Genomic DNA, 22,083 nt, shown 5'->3' on the forward strand with positions numbered 1-22,083 from the left:
TGATAGTTGATCACGATTCTAACTTTAATCATATATCACAGACTGTAGTCTAATATTTATGGCTCGTCAAAGAATTATATCGTCAGGACATTATATTCATTAGTTAAGCTACCATTACAGACCCTAATAGTCATGCAGTGTTTGTACCATACATCATTTAAGTATTACATATTCGAATCAATCATTGATCGCATTCTCCCTCGATGTCCTCCTCATCCCAGGGTAAGGGTTTATATACCCCTACCCAAAATTTCATAAGCCCATGACTAATTATTTCATATACCTCTATCTAACACCTAGATAACCCTATGTAGGTAAAGAGCTAGATATCGATAGAGACTTAAACATTGCGAACTGGTCCATGAACGGCATCAATGACGAATGGATTGGCGCGCAAAGTGAAGTTGCCAGGATAATCGATATAATCGAAGTTACCATTAGGATTGGCAGTGTTATTCGACCTCTTAACATGCTCATCCGGAATGTACAACGAAGCGGTATCGATATTCTTATTCTTATTATATCGATGCACGATCGTCAAAACGTATCCACCGCCAACTCTATCGAATCCGAATCCAACACCTGGAGCAGAGCATCTGGTGTACAATGGTGTAGTTGCGATGTTGCGGGTTTGGGTGGCATTGCAGCTGGCTTTGCCTCCGGCAGTGGATTTCCAATCGAAGCCCATGTGGGCGAGGGCGGAGTGGGGGCGGCCGTAGTTGAAGAAGTTTGTGATGGTAAAGGTCTGTTCTTTGACTTGCACTTGACGGGCTTCGAGGTTGGAGTATTCCTCGGCTGCGATTGGGGTCGCGGTGAGCCCGGAGGCAAGGGAGAGGAGTGGGAGAAAGACGGTGGTGCACTTCATTTTGGATAGAGGAAGAAAGATTATATTATAATTAATTATATATTATAATGTAAAGGGAGGATTTGATCAGTTGATTCTATTCAGTCAATCTAGAGGGATGATGAATTGATGATGATGATAAAAAAAAAGGACGAGCGACCACCAGCTGATTTATATACTTCTTCACTCAGCACTCAACCCCCCCCCCCCCAAATTCGATTGGAATCATGAAGCGTGGTATACCTATCATGATCTTCTCATCAGGTCTCAGAACACTCGATTACGCGATAATCCATCAATACAATATGGTCTAGACTGCGCCTGTGGGCGTATTGCAACCTCCTCTAACGGCGTCCATCTACTGGTCTAAACAACCGACGAACCAATAATGGAAGGACGTTATATTCCGTTTCCAGCGGGAATGTCGGAACACTTTAACCGACCCAAAATAAAAGGTAAAAAATCAAAAATAAGTGTAAACGAACGTCCTGACAAAAAAGCTTCGATACAAGACAAGCCTTTTCTTATTAATCTCGGAGATCAGCCGTGGCCCACATTACCCAAATAAGCATCCGTAACCATCGCCAACGAGCAAATTATCCTCCGCATTTGTGAAGGCGTTGAGAAAGTGTCCTTGAAATATCGGACGGTCAAAGAGTTCGCCACTCAAGAGGTGGTTGGGCACAGCATAACAATATATACACAAACTTTCGGGGATTTTTATATTAGGAATGTAGCGAGCTCCATGGGGTGATTGATCCGTTACCTCGAGGTAGCACACAATGTTAAGTTACATAGGACATGCAAGTTATGACTTTTACAAGCCCGGTGGGGTCGATCAGTAAAGCGGTCAACGTGGAAATTTATGAGGGTCATTATCGAAATCCCGTGCTTTCAGCGCTGCAGTGGGAAGTTAGGAACTGCAAGGCCGAGGCCCTAAGCATTTTCTTTTCTAGGAAGAACATTAACTAGTTTCGAATGATACCGCCTGATTATCTCACTAAATTTATAAATGGACTGATCATGAACGCCTTAGTACATTCTCAACGGACTTCGGGGTATTTTTTAAGATATACGGATCGAGGGAGGTATATACTGATATACCGAATATCCACAGTATAAATTAAACAGCCACGGGGCTTAAGCTACACCGATCTTACTAGGCGGAGGCTCCATGGATCCATTGACAATCCAACTTAGGATATTCAATCCGGTCGGCCGGTCATTATTTGACAATTCTCATATACTGTATACCGTGGGTACTTCCTTGCACGAGCTTTGAATGGTTAATTATAAGCGTAGAAGAGTTTCGAGAGCCGGGCCCGGGATCGAGTGGACTTATGACTAACTTCACTGAACAATGTTCTGAGATATATATATTGTCGTCAGTTGATCAACAGTCTTCAATTATACAGATAAGTCATGCCAACTAGAAAGTAAGAACGATAATATAGTTTATATAGCCTACGTAGCTACAGGAAATAAGTTATAAAACTCGTGATAGACTAGTTAAATTTCTTTTGGACTTGGAAGACAGGCACTTATTCGAAGTAAGCTTCGTAAATGAGCTCATAAGGCGTGTACACATATGTAATACGTTAACAGTATAATATTGTAATCCGCATTTAAATATTTTGAACTATTCATTGATTTTCATACCTAGTTAACGTTATAACAGGTATATGCATATGGAGAAATTTACAACAGCTCAGAGAGTTGTGATACATGTACATCAATTGAATATTAAGCCTCTGGGAAATACAGAATTCGAATTATTCTAGTTTTAGGTTATCAGAGGCTTTTAAGTCTAATTTACATTATCTTAATTTTCTCCCGCGATGGAGTTTTAGATTTTATAAATTCTCCTAATTCTGAGTACAAGAAGCATGATCTCTGTTCTGAATCAAGGTCACATCGATGCATGCACCGCTGTTATATGCACCGCTGTTATATACACACGACACAAAACTCCGTTCGCGAACGGAGACTAACGTAACGGTACGTGTACTGCGCGCGGGGTCGGCATCAAAAAGTCGTCGGAATCGGGAGTTAGAATCACAAAATACTTTCAATAGACCCAAAATACTATCTGAATTCCGTATACATTCCAGACATATCTCAAAATGTATTACATCCAAAACTGGGACCAAATCTTCGACGGGCTCGATAAGTCCAACATCACAGCCGACGACTTCAAAGCCGCTGAAGTTGAAGTGTCAACGAACCTAGACGACGTCCACGGGGTAAGCACAAATTCCACTTTCGGGATATATAAATTCTAAATATAATATACAAATCTCGAATCTAAATCGATTCATTATATTCACATTCTATATATATTGTATACAGCCTATTATCGCCTCAAATGATACACTCGAAACCGTCAAAAAAGACCAAAAGAATTACCTAACCTTCAACCTCCCACCCTTCAAAACCCTCCGTTCTCTAACCTTCATCCTCCGCTCCCGAGGTTCCCGCTGGTCCCCCACCTTCGACGACTGGGGTACCTTCAAAGGCACTTGGTCCTGGCTAGACGTCGAACTCTGGCGACCAACGCGAGGTCCCAAACCCACAGGACGAGATGTCCATCTCGCCGGGAACGGATGGGAGCTCGATCCCAAAAAGATGATTATAAAAAACAAAAAGTATATGGTAGGAACGTGGTTATTACAGAGGAATAGGCACGTTATGAAAACATGGGAGGATTATACAGTGACTTGGGATGTTAATGAATTTGAATTGGATGATAAGGTTGCTGCCAAGTGGGAGGAGGGGTTTTCGGAGAAAGGGAATAACGATCCCGAGGTCGCGAAGAAGGAGAAGTGGCATAAAGGTGGCTGGAGTCCGAATGGACAGTTTGTGAGAAATTTGAAGCCTGGTGATGAATTGAGGATTATGATGAAGGCTAGTACTAGAGAACCCGGTTGGAAATGCGAGGTGATGAAGTGTGATGTGAGAGCAATATGGACCTGATAGAAGCTGGTCGAGGTATCCAGTACATAGCGCTATGTAATTGCATAAGGAAGGAAGTATATACGAGTATTTGCAATTTAAAACAACAGGCTCATCTGTATCAAAATCCATGTGTTCATATATATATCGCCTCAATTTTTTATCATGATCTTTCTAGTCGATACTACATTAATTGAAACATAACCTCAAAAGAGTCGCTAAGAAACTACTTTTCACAATCGCAATCGACGTTATAACGTTAAAAGTCAACGAGGAAACAAGAAAAAACACTCAAACAAGCATCGCAAGCATTAAGGAATAAGCCGTCGCCAAAAGCCTCACAGAGATCCCCAATCGCTCTACGCTTCAGTAAACATCTTCAATAAAACTTGACCTCCATCCTGTCCAACGACAGTCTTAACCTCATCCTCCTTAACCGTCGCCCTAATCATCTTCTCGTCTTTTCCAGCAGCCTTCCCTCTACCCCTCTTACTCGGTGTAAGCCCACCAGTGGGCCCACCGCCTCCACTAATCTCAGCCACACCAGCAGCCTCCAATCCACTCAAGATATCCAAAAACTCCATCTTCGTAACCGTCGGGAAGAGAACATTATCCGATTTGCAAAGCTCCAAGTACCTCTGCCACAAATCCTTAACGAGCACGCCGCCACCATTAACTTTCCGACTCAATACCACCAAAGCGCAAACAACAGCCTTTTGGTTGATATTCAATGTCTTTAACCGTGTGTTTGAAGTGATACCGAAAGATGTCGTGGAGATACGTGCGATATGTGCCAATGACGCACGGGGGGCCGATAACGCTGTAAGAGACTGAAGAGGATTTGGTCGTGTGCCAGCCTTAACCGGAGCTGGAGTATTGGCATCAACCACGGTTTCGGACAATGGCTTTCGTGGTATAGCGGAAGGTGTGATGACCATTGGAATGCTTCCTTTGGTGGATGTGTTCTCGACACCAGAGACACCTTGTTCCTGCTGAATTTGCTGCATCATTTTGGTTTTCGTTTCATGTTCAACCATATCAATCGCCTTCCTGCAGATATCAAAACACTTCCTCAAATCACCAGTAGACTGTGCAACCTTCTTCGAACAAAGAGTGATAGCAGACGGGTGAATCAAAGGAACCCACGTTGTATCGCACGATTCGTCATTCAAGCTCTTGAGTTTGGAAGTGACAACTTGAGCAATCTGTTCTGCCGAGTACGGTAGCACAGGAAGCAAGATTGGTTCGAAGTTGCGTGCTTTGAGACGTGGGAGGAAGCGGTCGGTAAGGTCGAGTGCGTTTGCGATACCCACAAGTACAAGCTTTGAGTTCTTTTCGAACGACCATTCGAAGATCTTGTAGAGGATTTCCTGGTCCTTGGTCAACAGCGAATCCATCTCATCCAATACTATAATGGATACGTTCGCGGCCGACTTCTTCCTTGGAACAAACAATTTCTCCAAAGCATCAATATAGTTTCCCATGACCGCCTCATCACCCAAGAAGTCTTCGGCAAGCTTTGAGTATATATCCTTAGGATCCTTGGTAGCCATACAGTTGACATAAACCATCTTAACACCCTCTGTCGAAAGTTCGGTAATAACACCAGACAAGAGCGCACTCTTTCCGGTACCCGGTGGTCCGCTGACATACATACATCCTCCAACCTTCTTCTCCAGCTTGCTCTTCAAGAAATCGGTAAGTTTTTCACGTTCCTTTTCACGTCCTACAAGTTTTCCAGGAGCGGTACTGCGAACGAATAGGTTCTTGCCAGATGTAAAGATTGTTCGGGAAGATGGCGTGACTGGTGTTCCAGGAGTGAGAACATCGATAACCCGACCGCCTGGTGTCTTAGGAGTCCGTTTCGCAGAAAGAATACGATGACGAGGGGTGATTGGGAGAACTTGGACTCGGTCGCGTTTGCTGGGTGTCGAGGGAGTAACATTCTTTGTCGGTTCGAAGTTGAAGTCTAGACAACAACCCAGCCATCCCAATTAGCATGGAAACGAAAAAAGTCTATGGGACCATACGGCAGTATGGGAAGATAGCATACTTGGCTTCGAGATCTTAAATGTATCATTCACCTTTGGTGACATAACATTCTTTTTCGACGGACTAGCAGGCTTAAGTGGAGAAGACTTGGCATCGACGTCCATAACATCTTGACGAGCTTCTCTTGCTAACTGCTCAGCTGCCAATGCATCTTCAATAGGTGTAAAGATCGTGATCAAATTCTCTTTGGCCTTTGTAGCCGCCCGACGAGGGGCACGGCGTTTAGCTGGTTCAGAGACTACTGTAATAATAACATCAAAGTCTTCATGTTAGTCGAGAGGTTCTTTGTCAAACAACACAGAGAACAACACGGAATAAAAAAGAGAGATATTGCCATACCATCCGCCTCGAAGGTAGAACGTGCACGTTTTCGGAGAGATGTGGTAGCCATGGTGATAGGTAATGTGGAAATAGAAATGGTCGTGATGGTGACGATGTTGTGATGACTGCTGCTGCTGTCGTCGAGACACGAGGATTCAATGGCTGGCCGAGGGATGGGATGAGGATGGCTGGGTTGCTGGTAAACAAAACAACGAGATGTGTTGCGTTGACGTTCCACAGGAGCCGATCGTGGTGATCCTCGAAGGTAGCGTGTCCTATATGGTATCGGGGGGTGAGGTGGATATAGCGTGGTCGAAAAGAGCGTATTGAAGTCGGAACGACCGTTCGAGATGAAGATATCGATAACGTCGAGAAAGACGAAATTGAAGGTTGGAAACGAAGTGAAATGAGATGGGAAGAGTAATGAGGGCGGCACACATTGGATTCTTTAAATTGGGAATTGGCTTCAAGATTCTTTTTTGACTAGGCTTCCAAATTGGGAAACCCAAGTGCCAATAACGCGACTTGATTGGTTCGCTCTTCCTGTCACCCTTGAAAGGGGCCTCTTCGCGTCGGTTTGAAAACTACGTGAATAACCCCAATTCAGGCACAGAATTGCCATTCAGCCCGTTAGTTCGCGCTGACGCCGCGTTCCAGTTATGGCTGTGAATTCCAAGGCAGACCTGGAACTGGAACAAGGTAAGTCCGATCAAACCATGTCAGAGTCTTCGTTTTAGTATCAAAGCTATGTATGAAGTATGTACAGTAATAAAACGTTTAAAACACCCCAAAAGATCTAGAATACAGGTGTAGCAGCTATATCATCTAACTTTTAAGGCTCTCCAACGGCAACATGATAATTGAATACTTTTAAGCTACCAAACACAACTTCCTCAGTATGATGCTTCTTCTCCCTCTTCCCATCTAAATATTCATAGACAAAATCACACCAGAACCTCGGATTCTCTCCTCCCGTGGGATTAGGTGCTTGTTCATAAACCGTTTTTGCAAGAGCTGACATCACTTTCGACCACGGCTCCGTAATGATGTCACTTGGGTCGAGCTTCGGCATTTCTTCCGGTTGGACACCGTCTTTACGATAGATATATCCCCAATTCGATCGTTCTTCAATTGCAACGTCCAATATCATCTTGCGGTCGAGGTCGGGATCAATCAATGGTATGAGTTTTGTTCCTCCTGCGAATTTCTTGTACAAAGGTCTTATATCATTCCGAAACCTTTTGCGATCCTTCTCCACGCCCGGTCCTTGTTTTCGATTCGCCAACCACCTGATGGTACAGATCGTACCTTGAATGGGTAATGTTAACGCCCAGAAAACAGGATAACAAGGATGTCGTCCACGATTGTTGGCGTAGACAGCAGGTCTCTCATTGACGACGTAGAGATTATCATTAATCCCGTTTACTGCTAGTTTTTTCCAAAATGCAGATAATACGGCAAGTGCCATAGGTGTGATGATTTGATTTGGCAATTGGCGAGCTGCGTTTTCAGCTTGTCGCTTTTTTGAGCGTTTGAGACCGGTCAAAGAGTAATACTTTAGGTCCGGTGCCATTTCGATGAGAGATTTCCAACTTTTGCAGACGCCTCTGCATGTCGTAAGAACTGTGATAGCTGGAAGTTCCAGCATGATAAGTTCGAGTATCTCGGGGATAAGGAAAACTGATGGCGTTGTAGGCGCAAACGATTTTCGAGGGCCATTGCCCCGAAAGATAGACATGCTTGGACGAGGAGCCATCTTTTTTTGGTGTTGAATTGACGATACTGGAAATTGGATATTGGGAGATAGAAGTAGTACCCTTATGGGGGCGAGGCGGGTAGATGGATGGATGGATGATAAGAGAAGGGTGATAATGTCGTGGTCTTTAAGAGTGAAGAGGGCATTTAACCGATTGTTGAGTTGATGGCTGGGCTGCTGGGGGTTACGAGATGCCTGACCTAATGATGTGCTACCAACTGCTAGGCTGCGCCCCACAACGGGACTAGTTCCCCCTAGCTTGCCTCCATTCTAGAAAACCCAACTACCTTACTACTTCATAACCGTGCAACCTCAATTACCGACTATGGTTACGGGGGGTAAAGATGGAGAAACATTTAGCCAGCACGGCCGAGATAACCCCGTTGCGGTGAATACCCACAGCTTACCCCGTAGCCTAAGTAACAAGGACAGCCTACGGTTTCTGCGCCGCGCGAATACGGTCTATCAACGACGGGCCAAGTACTCTGTCTCGTATTCTTGCTCTCTCACGCTCCTTTGCCTGTCGTTTTTCGTGGAATCGTGTATGGCGTATAAGAGCGTACCAACCCCCTTCGTGATCAGATCCGATAGAAGTATGGAAGACCCCGCCGATGCCGTGGACATTGCCGGCTGGCCAACGGCTGATAGTATAGCAAGTCATAGAATCAACTGCAATTGCAAAAGTCGGGATATCTACTTAGGCAGATAGGTAACTTAAGAGTATAGATACAGTATAAATAAAGTTTTTCGTAGACGATGTTAACAGTGTAAGTTCTCTGGTCGACCGGGTCTGGCAAACTTGGTATGACGCCAGCAAGACAGGCCTGGCCTGATAGTCTACAGCCAGTCGAGACCATTAATCTGGAGATACGTGCAAGATTGCAAGATACCACACTTGACAACACAGAACGACTCTATAGACCAATTGTTAGGCTTGCATTTCACAAATTTTTATAAAAAAAAGTCAAATGGAAATCATACTCTATATTAAGATACTCTAAAAATAAAAATAAAACATTTAGCCAGACCAGAATTATAAATTACGGTACGGAAAAGTGTACTCCGAGAAGTATATTCGAGGACTCCGGCTTGGTCAATTGAGTCGATTAGGGCCAATACATGGAGAATCGCTTAAACGGAGAGAAGTTCGACTGTGCATGATGTCGTACTATGCTTTCTTGAATCGTTTTTAAACTTTCCAGGATATTCCGTATGCAAGGCTACGATCTGATTAATATATTTACGTTCCGCGTTTGCTACTATCGCGTTTGCTATTGAACTTTTAAATTTTGTGGGACTCGAATTCCGAGCCGATGTCGATCACTTTGCCACGTGGAGCACTCGAGGCTGGATCCATGGTTCAATTATAAGTTAAGTTTGCCTGTTCACTAGACAATTAATCAAATTTATGGTAATAACCTGCGAATTTGCAAACTTCATATGTGTGCTAAATTGCTTATCTATCTAGAGCTAGCTATTTTTGCAAATTTAGCGAACAGCTTGATCTGATCATGATATCAAGTGAGTATTTTTTACAATAGCTAATTACGGAAAGGGCTACTATCGAGCTATCAATGGGGCGAGGATTTGGACACATGTCGCCCGACCGTCGATGTCATACACGATTTATCGATCGCGATATATCGATATCGATCTAGAATTTGGTTTTATATATTATGCAATTATGCTCCGTAGTCTGAGTTAAAGCTAGAAGGTTGACGGGATTCAACACCAAATTCTTCTATTAGAATATTGAAATATACGATCTTCACCATCAAAGTTTGTATAAATTACATGCATGTACGTATACATACGAGCCCTTATACTGTAGTTTAAATTTCATAGCTGAATCACCACTTTCGGAGACCCTAAATAGAACTATCCACACGGGCCTTTGCATGTTTACGAGCACTAGTTCTAAAACCTAGGCCTTAAAATTTAAAACGTTTAAAACCCTCGATTCAAATTGAGAACATCATCTACTAAATTTAAAACCAACATTTATCATGTGCGTCATATCATTCTTCCACCAAGCTTGTGGTATCCTATACTACTACCAAGCCACACGCCGTTCACCAGATTCCTCTATATGTCGATGCGGTAAAGTTGTCGAGAAGAGATCAATGGAATTCGACAAACACTGCACTCGTTGTTGGGGGTTCGGACGTTGCACCCGATAATAAATTATACCGACATTCCAATCGATCATTGATTAGGGCCTAGCTTTTTTAAAGTTAAAGACCTTATCCAAATATGTGGGTTCTGGGCGGTTATTTGGACCCGGTCTGTTACTATAGCCGGGGAACTTTAGCTTTTTGTTTTTTGTATCAATTTATTTGTTAGTATTTTGCGGGTTTGAAGTTGATTTCTACTGGGGCGTTCGTTCGGTGGGTTTCGAATTTCGGGTAGCCTGGATTGGGTCTTTTGGAGTTTGGTCTGGCAGGCGGTGATACTAAGGATGATACCATGGTACCAAGGGACACTTTTTGTTATTAAATCATGCACGGCGGGGTCGGTTTTGCTTCGGGGTGGCGGGCTGTTGTTGCTTTTCATGCTTCTATTTCTTGGGGGTTTTTCTTTCTCTTACATTTTCGGGGTTCTTTCCTGTAGTTTAGAATGAAAAGGTGTTTTAAGTTCGGCTTCATCCAAAACATGCTTTGGCTCAGAAGCTTTGATAGTGCTTTTATTTCTGAGTATATCCACGAGGTATCCAGATATCGTTAACACTGACTCAAGAACCCTAGATGCTGTATGCATAATAATTCTTAACCCTTAACCTTTCTCACCATGGGCGCACTAACCGCCCTATTCCCCATCCTCTCAACCGTCCTAAACCCGAACTTTTTATACAATCCCATCCCAAAATCCGATGCATCAAGATAAACCTCTAACCCCATCTCATCCGCAAGTGTACATAGATATCCTACCAAAGCCCTTCCAATCCCCAACCTCCTATGACTTGGATGAGTAGCCAAGTTCTCAAACCCTATTTCGCAATATTAATATTACATTGTTAGAAATTAACTATCGAGGGACGCTATATATAATACCGCCGAAAAGGAGAACTTACAAAGATGCCGCACCCCAACTTGTCCATCTCCCCACCCCATAGCCTCCGCATGCTGTTCCTCCAAACCTCCCAAAAAATCATCGACCTTATTTTGATCCATCTCTCCAACAGCCTTAGGATATGAATACATATTATCCCACACCTCTCTAGTAGGTAAAATATACCTCGCATAGGCTACTACCTCCCCACCCTCTTCTAAGTTATCATCATCACCATAATCATCGGCTTTCCTAGCGATTGCAGCAACAGTAAGACAATCGTTTTCAAATTCTTCAAAGCATACTCGAAAAGCCTCAGACATCCATGCTCTACCGTCAACGTTATTGGGGATGATTTGGTCCAATTCGTCCCCGAAGGCAGCGAAATGGAGGGTCGTGAGCAATGGGATGTCTGTAATTGTTGCTTGACGGATGGTATATTCGAAGCCGTTTATAGTGGGGAGGGCGGGGAATTGGAGGGATGGGATGTTCATGTTAGAAGTTAATTTGTGTTGATTGTTGGATTTGGAACTACTTCCTCAGCCCAGGCGACAGATTCGTAGACTGTGTAGGTCGATGTCTAATGATGTGGAGGCACCAATTGGTTGTAAGGTTAAATATGAAAAATCGATATAGTGAGCAAGATATTGCGGAAGAAGATCCGATTCATGTGAAGAAAGGCTTATATACAACTTTCAATTCCCAAATTCTTGGGAGCTGAATCCAAGGGCAAGCCAAGAGTATGTCGCACATTGTCGAAAAAAGTGAATTCGAATCATAATGAACCATTAAACGAGTTCGAGACAAACTAGTCTCGGTGCGACTACAATTGATAATCAAAAAGAATCAAAAAGCTAATTTTGATAACGGAACGGCGGGAGTACTGAAAACGAGAAAGGTTTGTTATCAAAAGCATTGTTAATAGAAATTAGGAAATACAAACAGGAAACGAGTCGCAGTGATGAATGGTGGGGAAGCTTGAGAGCAAGCCGTGCTAGGAGTATTAGCTGCAGGCGGGTATTTAAATTAATAGAGGTAGTTGGAACAGGAAGGATATAAAATGAAAGAAAAGAAAACAGCGAACAAGAAACAAGAGATGATAAAATTAAGAAACGCCCTCTGAATGCTTATCTGTGCTAATGCGTGATTGTAAAAAATTGAAAAACGCCTCCAAAATGCTTATGATGTTGCTACTATATATCCTTTATATAAAGGAGTAGCGAGCGTGTGTGAAAGAGGTCGAGGGGCAAGATTAAGAATCAAAAACCGGTCCATAGGCAGGAATGCCGCGGGATTCCAAAGCGTAGACAGTGCTCCTGGTAATCTTTTGGTTGGAAATTATAAAAACGGCTTCGGCTTCCTCGTTTTTATATAGTTCATAGGTAATCTGGACGATATCGGGGCGGCCGGTTTTCTTTGTGTCGATAATGACGGCTTGGGGGTCGACTTTGTTGACAAGATCCAGGATTTCTCTTCCATAAGTTTCCTGGGGGCTGCGGGTGGACCAGAGAAGACGACATTTGAGTCTATTCCCACAGGCGAGTAGAAAAGAGAGCTGGGGGCCAATTCCACTCCCAGTTGCAACCATGATGACGGATTTGAAAATCGGGGCGATACGAAGGACGCCTGTTCGAGGGATGCCTCGGATCCAGAGTTTATGTGGACCTTGGTTGATTTGTTTCTTAGTCCAGTCACCGGCGTTTGAGACCAGAAGAGAACAGGACTTGAAGTCGGGCTCTGGAAGGGAGGCAAATGTGTGCCATTCAAATAGTGGTCTATCACTGACAGCGAAGCCCTGACAGAAACCAACTTTGACGGTATCGAACCAAAGACGTGTTGCATGTTGAGAGAGACGTTGTGGACGAACAATAACCCTGCGAAGTCGGAGCCAAGGATATATGATACAGGCTGAGATTATAATGAGAAACCAAAAAGATGGATTTTCAGCGAGGGTTCTTCCAAGGGACTTCTCCCCACGAGTAGCATTTGCCATTATAATTGCTTGCACCCAAATGATTATGATGGCGAGCCAGCCACCAAATCGATGGGAAGCTTCGAATTGATCGTGGAAGCGACGTCGAAGCTCTGGAATTGTGAATATGAGAATAAGTAAGAGGATCAAGAGAGGAACCCAAGTCAAGAGCAGTAGCGAGAGCATATGGCTAGCAGGGGCACCGTTGTGCACAGCCCTAGCATATGTTCGAGTGATCTCCACAGTCAAAAAGATATACCACATTGTGGCAGCAATGGCGGCGCCACTGTGAACTCCACCGTATTCATAAACTTTGGCAACCCAACGACGGATTCGAAGGGGGAACCATTGAGGAGTTAAGGCAAAGACGGCAAAGATTGCATTGACGATAAAATCCTGGCGGATTAAGACAGCAACGAGAAGATTTGCAGAGACGGCTGTCGACAAGTGAACTAGTCTTCCAGGACCGCTGAATGAGAAGACAACATAGAGAAGTCCAGCAAGATTTGTGAGAAAGATGAGACCAAAGAGTCTACGGTACGCTGAAAAGAAACCGTGTCGAATTTTTGGCCAGACGTAAGATTCTTGTTCTGGAAGAGGGCCTGGATAGAGAGCCCCCCCTTTCTCGACGTCGTAGCTGAGAACTGGATCCCTTGCAAAAATGCTCCGAGTCCAGTAGCGTCTGTGTTCATATTCGAGCGGGTTTCCAACTTCATACGCTGCTGGGTACATGAACGCCCCTTTGTCATCCCTAATATAGTGGTGGATGGTAGCCATGGCTTTTCTAGCTCTTCTCCACAGACGAAATAATAGTGTCTCTTCTCTCGTGTGAGAGTTTGAGCTATCAGTATGTGAGGAGCTGCTGGAAGCCTTTGAAGAGGCTAGCGATTTCGAAGAAGAAAAATAAGACGAAATAGAGGAAGGGGAAGAGGAAGATGAGGAATTTGTCGACACAGACGAGAACTGATGTCGATACTGATGATGGCGAGAGCGATTAGGAATATGGGTTGGAGGATGAGACCCATGTGAAGGAGATAAAACACACGGAGGAGGTTGAGTAGGTGATGTCGAAGGTTCGACTGGAGAGACGGCTGCGGCCATCTCAGCATTGTTGACATCCATTGTTGCTGTGGAAATAGGGTGCACCCCGTAGCACGCTTTTGAAGCTGGCGATAGCTATCGTGGAACAACAACCACCACTACCAACTATCTTCTCTTGGGATACTACTATTATCACCACTACCACAACTCTGGACTCGGGTCGGTGAAGCAGAATGACTATAGTTGCTTATATTAAAGGTCAGTGCTAGTTCTCTAAGAGCGAAGGCTTGAAATCTTAATAACAGGAATCTCAGTCAGGGTCTATATGGATACATATAATATATAGCTTAGTCGGCATGCAGAATACTACCGATATATCCTTATGTACCCTGGTCTCGAGGTGAATGTGCCAATGATAGATTATTTTATATACCGAGGTATATACCTTGTGTATAAAGTGTTCAAAGCTACCGCGCTAAGTACTTACAGATATGCTAGACTCTAGCCAATGCCTAGAAACAAATATCGTATTCAATGCTATCAAATTTCGCCCTACTTTTGCCGGCGAGGATTCGAATACGTAATATCTTGCTTCTGATCGTCGTATACGGAACTGCAAGGCGGCACAATGTGTGATATACACCGATATATATTCAAGATATTCTGGATAAAGCTTCCTTGGTTCGTCTTTCGGGTTAAAGGCTCCTAATTAGCTAATTGATAGTGTCGAAATCCGCTTTTCTGAACGTGGAACATGCGGCCAAAGGAACGAGACCATTCTCCACCTGCAGTTATATCCACCCTTTTGCAGGGCGCCACCATTTTTGACAGCCGAACTTCATTCTTCCTAAGCTGGCTACACATCTATACAAGCAACTACCCCTCTCAATAGTGTGCTGCCTACAACGGCCTAAAATGAAAGTTCCCCGAATATTCGGATAACCCTCGCAGATGGAAGCAAACATCGAAACTCTAGCCAAGGGTTTGCCAACAAATTAACCTGAGAGATGCAAAAACATCCGTAACGTCACATATCCATAGCATTCTAAAGTTGGCGGATTGTTTTCTTACACACGGCTAGATTCGCCCTCCAAGAGATGGTGGCTGTGAAGAACCGGAACCTGCAGGCGCAGGTACTGCTTGCAATGTTGTTGGACAGCTTAAATTCCAACAACCTACAACGTTGTTTTGAGCTTGCCTGTTTGGACAGGGATCCCTGACCACAGGATCCCCGATATCATTGCCTGAATTGACAGACGCAGCTTAAGTTGGTGCGTCAATTGTAGGCCGAGGTACGTAACCCAGTCCTGGGGTTCGTGCGAAGTATAACTAAAGTATCTAGAGGATTTGTAGGAATTGTGCTATAGTTATGCCAAATCATAGGAATTAATGGCGGGATCAGATGCCTCCAGCTGCGATAGTTGGGAGCCGGCCGCCAGCCGAGAAGCGTGGAATTGATTGACAATCCGAAGTGGGGCGGCCGCGGCCGGCGGGATCCTAAATATGCATTTTTATTATGCTTCGTCGAGATAAGCAAAATCATGATTGCCCTCGATCTCCCAAGCCGAAGAGAAGCAAGTTCATCATGTACCGGAACGAAAACAATTTTGGGCATCTGGGTCGGGATACTTACTTCATTGCGGCCTTGTCTCCCGTACCTGGTCTGGCGCTTCATGTTCTCGTCACACCGGCCGAAACATGGATAAGTAGGCACTTCCCGTGGCTGCAGGTGGGCCTCGACTATTCGCCCACTGCGCAACTGACATAATAATAATGCGGGCTTATCATGACACAAGCTTTTTAATATATCGATTTGCTTTCCAGGCTATATCAATTGCACCATTTCTTAATTCTAGATTAATATTGCAAGGTTTGCGATGTACAAGGTATTACTCCATATAATAGCAGGTCTTGTAGAACCATGATCGATATCTGGCTAGTCTCCCTTGATGTTTAAATGTATATGTAAATAATATCCACGCTTACCACTGAGCTGTCGGCAGATATCTGATTATTTTCAACCCATGCTTTACAGTTTTATCCGAATTCCGGTTGTTATAAAATCCGAAATTCGAAAATTAATAGGTATGTATACATTTTGGTTTGAAGCCGTGCATGCCATTTAATATTTGGGAGTTCTCTTAAATTATCCCTTAAGCCGCTGTCTCTCAACTTCTCCGTATAGCCGACGGCCGGCTTCTAAATCAAGATCTGCCGGGTTTTTAATGCGCTCGTCCACGAGGCTCGTTCTGCGGCTGCCAGGTTTTCGAAGTTTGCTCCTCGATTGGCGAGAACTCAAGAGAAAGGTCTCGCCCAGCGGAGACAACACTGTGTGACAATGCAAGAGACCCCGCTGGCCCCCACTTGGAATTTTCGCCCTGCAGTTGCTATTTGCTAGAATTTCTAGCTTGACGGGGATAAGAGCGGGTCCTGTAAAGCATTTTACCTTTCCGTAGATCAAATCGGAAAATTCTCAGCTTGAGTTCAGGATTGGATTTCTCTCTGGTATCCACTTCTCAAGCTAAGCTACCCGAAAATCGCAATAGTATTGCGCCCACAGTCGTCTGCCTAATATCAACTGGAACTTCCCAGGCGCAAAAATGTGAAAGGAAGAAAAGAAAAATCTATGTTATCACGACGCCAGTTTAACTATTGCATTGCAGAGGAACTGCGAGATGAGCTGTTCTTAGGCGTTTAGTCACGCCATGAGCGCAATCCACAAAAGTTAGAGGAAGCCACCAACGCCTCTTAAGATATGCACCCAGGCACAGAAACATGACCCGCAGCTATTCTTTCGCGTGGATTCCCCCCGAATGACAAACGACAACCCAAAGATAATGCATGGCTCATATTCGAGCTTGTGAAAATGCATGGGCTGCGTTAAAAAAAAAGGAAAGGAAGAAAGAAAGAAAGAAAAAAAGCCGGTTACTGTACATATTGGCGGCGGTTCCATTGTAACTGTGTTTCTGTTCGGCGTTCCTCGAGCTTGTAGCTCGTGAAGGTCAAAGCTCGGCTTCAACTAGAAAAATGCAACAATGTGGTCTTCGACAGACGCCCCCGCTTCGATCGCCAAAGTCTAACGCCATTCCCAACTACCCGTCATTCCAGGCCAATCGTTTTGTGGGTACTGTGCAAAAATGTTGATGGGCACAGAATACTTGCAGGCCATGGACACATCATACCTGAAAATCTTACCTGGTATCAGACGATGGTATCGAGCCTGAGCTTGAGATACAACAATTGCGTTTGTTGTCAAAGAAATAGATAGGTATGCAAGCCGGTCTCCTGGCTGTACTGTCTGTTCTCGGGTTTCAGATATGAATGTCTTACTTGATCTTGTGTCTATAGGTCTCAGTTAGTCTGTCACTCACTCTTGTCTGCGTATTGTTGGCGTATTGGGAAATTCTGGTTTGAAGCATCTAAATTACTAACTCCACCGCGGTAAAGTCAGATGATATGTGTATGTATTGGAATATCCAACAATACTGCAATCTTCTCTTCCAGGTTTGGGTACGAGACAACAATCGTCTATCTTACCCGAATACTTATGTCGTTTACACGGGTCGACCCAGTATGTTTTTTATCTTGTTCGAAAATGACAAGAATGCAATATATGCAGTCACGCTCAGAGTTGACTTCAACTGGACCGGGTTGGATGCTATCCATTTTGCGGGTGTCAAATACGTATTCATGACTGCACCAACACTAGGAGAGGCTGACCCACAATTGACCTTGTGAAACCGATGGTCATAGATAGCTGCTCACCGATGCCATGCCGATGGCTTGGTTTCTTTTTACAATTTCAGCTACATTATGACGCCGATTAAACCTTGGGCTGCAGAAATTGGTAACGTGGTCTACGTACATGTAAGTACATCTGTGCACATACGCGCCAGCCTTTCGAATTCGAATGCATGGGAATGCAGATATTATACGAGCCGCCTTTGAGGTTTCCCTCTGGTGTCACCACATACCTGCGTGCATACCAAACCAATAGAGTTTTTTTTCCGCCGTCTATCTTGCCATACTTGCTAACATCAAACTTGAGCAATCGAGGCTGAGTTGAAAAGTTGGAAGTCCTCTTGTGCAATTGTTGTAATTTCTATTACTCGTATCTACAGAGGGTTACATGTAATTATACCAAACATCAATTCAATTAATAAAATTTTAAAATATGCAAGTGCGGGTAGACTTACAAGCTCATGTAAAGCTTAGAAGAATTTGGAAAAGAATTTTCCCGCTATACCTTTTCGGCATTTGATATCTACTGAAACTGACGGTTTTCTCTGTCCCTCTCCCCTCGCTTGGGTTTATAATGTGCATGCTGACAAGCCGGCTTGTATGTGCGTTTGCATATCCGTGGACCGGGTAAAATTCCCTTACTATCAATAAAATTCTGAAAAAAAGTGTGTGTCCTGCATATCAACATAGCTTAGTTATGGAGCTATGTGTATATGCACGGGATGACAGGTTTGAGCGAAGGAAGTTTTGGGACTTGGAGGATCCCTGTCCGGAGCAAGTAAAGTACCCTTCCAATGGCTCGCGGATATGCAACACCCAAAAAGACACACGGCACAGCACCTTTTCGATCCTGTGCATGTCTGGAATGCAAATTTTGGTTGATGCATGTCCAATTATAATATTGAATCGGTCGAGGCGTATCTAACAATAACAAGGCTTAAGGCAAATGTTTCCCTGGGCTGGCAAACTAATCTGCGTCGGTTTGCCTCGGAAACCTAATTTGCGGCATAAGATAACTTGAAATATACACGGGAATTGGTACCGCGGCCGAGGGGCTGTATGACTTTCGAGTTGATGCCCGAATTTTCAATTGACTGGCAGGTTGCGGACAGAAGGTACGAGGTTACCTCCAGTCCTAGATTTCGTACGAGGATACCCATATGGCCATAAGAACCCGGCATTTCGAAGGATCGATTGACTCCAACGTTCTCATTCGGACCCTGAACCCCAAGTTTTACCACAATTGTTTCGATATATTTAACCACAGTTGCCCAAATACCTCATACCTTTTACTGCTTATAAAGGATTGTTTTTGCTCTCCGACTGCTAGAATACTCCGCACCTAGATTCGAATAGGTGGTTGTCAGCTATTTTCTGCTGCCTAGCACGTTTTTCCAACATCTTTTACTTACAATTGCCAGGGTATGTAAATCTGGGGGAACTAGGGACTCCACAATTGCTGTTAGAAAAAGCCAACAGGACATGTCGACAAGGATATAAAACTGTTGGACTGGTGGTATGATCATCTGGAGATAATTTTGCAGTTGTAGTTTCACTTTATAACAACTCCTCCATCCTGATTCACAATCTTCAAAATCGTAATCCGGCTTTTGATTTCTCTTCGTTGGGATCTTCGGTTTCGTTTCTAAGTTGGCTGATTTTTAGGTATTCAAGGTACCTACTTAGGTATTAGCCTTACGTAGTCTCGGAGTCAGACGCTCGCATAGGACTTACGTACATATTAGAAGTATTCCAAGCTAAGATTGGTACTGGAATATTCGAATTACATACCAGGTGGTTGACTTGGGATTCTGAAGATCTCAAATCGATCATTTACGAAAGCTCAAGTGAAACTTGGCTTCATAAGAAGCTAATATCATAAGAAGGAGTGTATTTTCTTGTGAAGAATACCTATATACCCACTGAAAAGTAGGTAGACCGGCTTGCTGTTAGTTTACAGGAAGAAAGGCTGTCAAAAAGAAAGCTGCTGTAGTCAAGTGGTGGTGAAGCAAGTGTTAAGTAGTCGGTAGTCAAGAAAAAGAGCGAATATGGCCACCACAGCTCCCCAATCACTTCCTCCACAACCATCGCCACTCTCGCGAACCTCGACACCAGCACGCTTTCGTTTCAACAGACACTTCCTTAGTAAATGGAAAGCTATTGTTTCCTCTATAACTACAACTAAACGAAAGGACAGACCTGCCAGGGAGAAATTCAGTAACGATACTGTCTACATTCCCAAACGTCTTTCAACACAGTCAGACTCTTCGAAATCATCAGAACAAGGACCGACCCATATTGAATATTCGACACCATTAACGATAGGGCAGTCAAAGGTAGCTCCGAGTAGCAATATGCTCCCTCATGCTGAGGATACCGGTGAGCCGGTGATGCGCGGAGAAAAGATCCATGAAATCCCCCATGTTGATCTCTTAACCTGGTTGTTTGGAAACAGCGAATACGACCATAACGGGACTGTAAGTTCCCTTGCTGTGGAGAATAAGTGTGGTGTGGTCTGAAGCTAAAATGATCTTGCGTGCAGATATATGTCGATGCCTTGCACCCGGAGCGTTCGATGACTGCCCTTGAAGTGGAGTGTAAGGTCAAATCTTTGATTGGTGGGCTTCGCAGCATTGGAGTCAAACCCGGACATGCAGTTTGCATCCATTCATTTAACGATGTAAGCGTAGTTAGTCGTTGAAGGTTGAGTATCGATCAAAGAGCTGACATGAATGATTCAGATTATGTACCCAGTCTTGTTTCTGGCTATAATTGGCTGCGGTGCTGTGTTTGTCGGCACGAATCCCGGATACACTGCCTTTGAACTAGAGCACCATTTCAGGATTTCTTGCACTGATTTCATCTTTGTTCAGCCAAGTCTCCTAAAGAACGTTAAGGAAGCGGTTCAACGTACCATGATCCAAAGCGACAAGATCTTTGCCTTTGATACTGAAGGGCAGCAACTCAAGAAAGAGGACGGACTCCGTTCGTTCAAAGAGTTGCTGGAACACGAAGAGGAGGATTGGGTAAAGTTCAATGATAAGAAAACCGCCAAGTCTACCCTGATGGGTTTCTTTGCAAGCTCTGGAACGACTGGATTGCCAAAGGTCATTGCTATCTCACACTATGCCTGGGTAGCTGGTAGTGTGATTCTCCGGGAGCCATTGGAGAGGCCATATGAGGTGAGGATGATGAAGGAAGCAGGGAGAATATTTTTGGGTCGTTACTGATGCAAGTATTTATATTAGGTGAAACGTTTGATGTGCCTTCCATCCTTCCACGGATTCGCAGCACCGTTGACGATTGGGGTTCCGCTCCGTCTTGGGCAAACCACATATATCCTTCCCCGGTTCGATCTTGGCGCATTCACCAATGCCTCTGCCAAGTATGAGATCAATGAAACAGCCGTTGCTCCTCCAGTGCTCCAGGCATTCTTGAAGTCATCACCAGAGATACAAAACAAGCTTAAGACCATCAAGCGAATTTGGTGTGGCGGTGCTCCCTTGAACGTTAAGTTACAAACAGAGGCTCGCACTTGCTTTGCTGATGATGCTGAAATCGTTAACATCTGGGGCATGACCGAGATCGGCATCACTGTTGGAATGAATTATGACGATGTTGATCGTACTGGCGCTGCTAGCAAGCTTCTGGCCAATACTGAAGCTAGGATCGTTAACGAGCTGGGAGTCAACGTGACCCATACCGGTGAGCAAGGGGAAGTCCAGATCCGAACTCCACAGTGTTGTTCGGGCTACTGGGGTAACATAACTGCTACAAGAGAACTTATTATACGAGATCGATGGGTTCGCACTGGTGATGTCGCTTATTTCAAAGACGGCAAGCTTTACATCATGGACAGAAAGAAGGTATGTTGATCATTGTTGAAGTGAATTTAAACCAAAACAATGATTCTGACAATAAGGATTAGGAAATGATTAAGGTCCGTGGTTGGCAGGTTGCTCCTGCTGAGTTAGAGGCGATCCTCATAACTCACCCACTTATCAAGGATGCCGCAGTTATCGGTATCAAAGTTGGTTCGGAAAATGATGAGCACGAGGTCCCAAGGGCCTATGTCGTTCCTACCGAGGTTGGGGCGATTACAGAGACCGAAGTCAAAGAGTTTATACTATCCAAACTTTCCAAGTACAAGGCTTTAGATGGAGGTGTTTACTTTGTGGAGGCGATTCCAAAGTCCCCGGCTGGTAAGATCTTGAAGAAGATCATTCGTGCTGAATGGCTCTCCAAAGGAGATCAGAAGCCAATGGCCTAATGATTTATGTAACAACTTGGCAGGGGAGGATACATTCAACTTTCTATTTCATAGCTATGGGCGTTTGAGGTATTCTTATTATTACT

At 44.1% G+C, this 22,083-nt stretch overlaps 7 protein-coding genes across 7 annotated transcripts; 2 read left to right on the forward strand and 5 right to left on the reverse strand.

Moving 5' to 3' along the window:
- Positions 1-340: 340 nt before the first annotated feature.
- Positions 341-865, reverse strand: AOL_s00076g152 (uncharacterized protein; the record flags this gene model as incomplete). Its single annotated transcript, XM_011122705.1, has 1 exon — positions 341-865. The coding sequence occupies one exon, from the start codon at positions 863-865 to the stop codon at positions 341-343; it is 525 nt and encodes a 174-aa protein (XP_011121007.1).
- Positions 866-2,967: 2,102 nt separating this feature from the next.
- AOL_s00076g153 (uncharacterized protein) lies at positions 2,968-3,817 on the forward strand (the record flags this gene model as incomplete). The annotated part of the gene is made up of 2 exons (XM_011122706.1): positions 2,968-3,087; positions 3,194-3,817. The coding sequence occupies 2 exons, from the start codon at positions 2,968-2,970 to the stop codon at positions 3,815-3,817; spliced, it is 744 nt and encodes a 247-aa protein (XP_011121008.1).
- Positions 3,818-4,155: 338 nt separating this feature from the next.
- AOL_s00076g154 (uncharacterized protein) lies at positions 4,156-6,239 on the reverse strand (the record flags this gene model as incomplete). The annotated part of the gene is made up of 3 exons (XM_011122707.1): positions 4,156-5,765; positions 5,850-6,086; positions 6,188-6,239. 3 exons carry the CDS (start codon positions 6,237-6,239, stop codon positions 4,156-4,158), a joined length of 1,899 nt encoding a protein of 632 aa, XP_011121009.1.
- A 762-nt stretch (positions 6,240-7,001) lies between these two features.
- Positions 7,002-7,925, reverse strand: AOL_s00076g155 (uncharacterized protein; the record flags this gene model as incomplete). The annotated part of the gene is made up of 1 exon (XM_011122708.1): positions 7,002-7,925. The coding sequence occupies one exon, from the start codon at positions 7,923-7,925 to the stop codon at positions 7,002-7,004; it is 924 nt and encodes a 307-aa protein (XP_011121010.1).
- Positions 7,926-10,690: 2,765 nt separating this feature from the next.
- AOL_s00076g156 (uncharacterized protein) lies at positions 10,691-11,467 on the reverse strand (the record flags this gene model as incomplete). Its single annotated transcript, XM_011122709.1, has 2 exons — positions 10,691-10,911; positions 10,996-11,467. 2 exons carry the CDS (start codon positions 11,465-11,467, stop codon positions 10,691-10,693), a joined length of 693 nt encoding a protein of 230 aa, XP_011121011.1.
- A 758-nt stretch (positions 11,468-12,225) lies between these two features.
- On the reverse strand, positions 12,226-14,067 carry AOL_s00076g157 (uncharacterized protein; the record flags this gene model as incomplete). The annotated part of the gene is made up of 1 exon (XM_011122710.1): positions 12,226-14,067. The coding sequence occupies one exon, from the start codon at positions 14,065-14,067 to the stop codon at positions 12,226-12,228; it is 1,842 nt and encodes a 613-aa protein (XP_011121012.1).
- Positions 14,068-19,775: 5,708 nt separating this feature from the next.
- On the forward strand, positions 19,776-21,997 carry AOL_s00076g158 (uncharacterized protein; the record flags this gene model as incomplete). The annotated part of the gene is made up of 5 exons (XM_011122711.1): positions 19,776-20,204; positions 20,270-20,407; positions 20,469-20,909; positions 20,976-21,593; positions 21,656-21,997. 5 exons carry the CDS (start codon positions 19,776-19,778, stop codon positions 21,995-21,997), a joined length of 1,968 nt encoding a protein of 655 aa, XP_011121013.1.
- Between the last annotated feature and the right edge of the window lie 86 nt (positions 21,998-22,083).

This window comes from Orbilia oligospora (assembly GCF_000225545.1).
Source record: "Orbilia oligospora ATCC 24927 unplaced genomic scaffold scaffold00076, whole genome shotgun sequence".
Taxonomy (NCBI): domain Eukaryota; kingdom Fungi; phylum Ascomycota; class Orbiliomycetes; order Orbiliales; family Orbiliaceae; genus Orbilia; species Orbilia oligospora.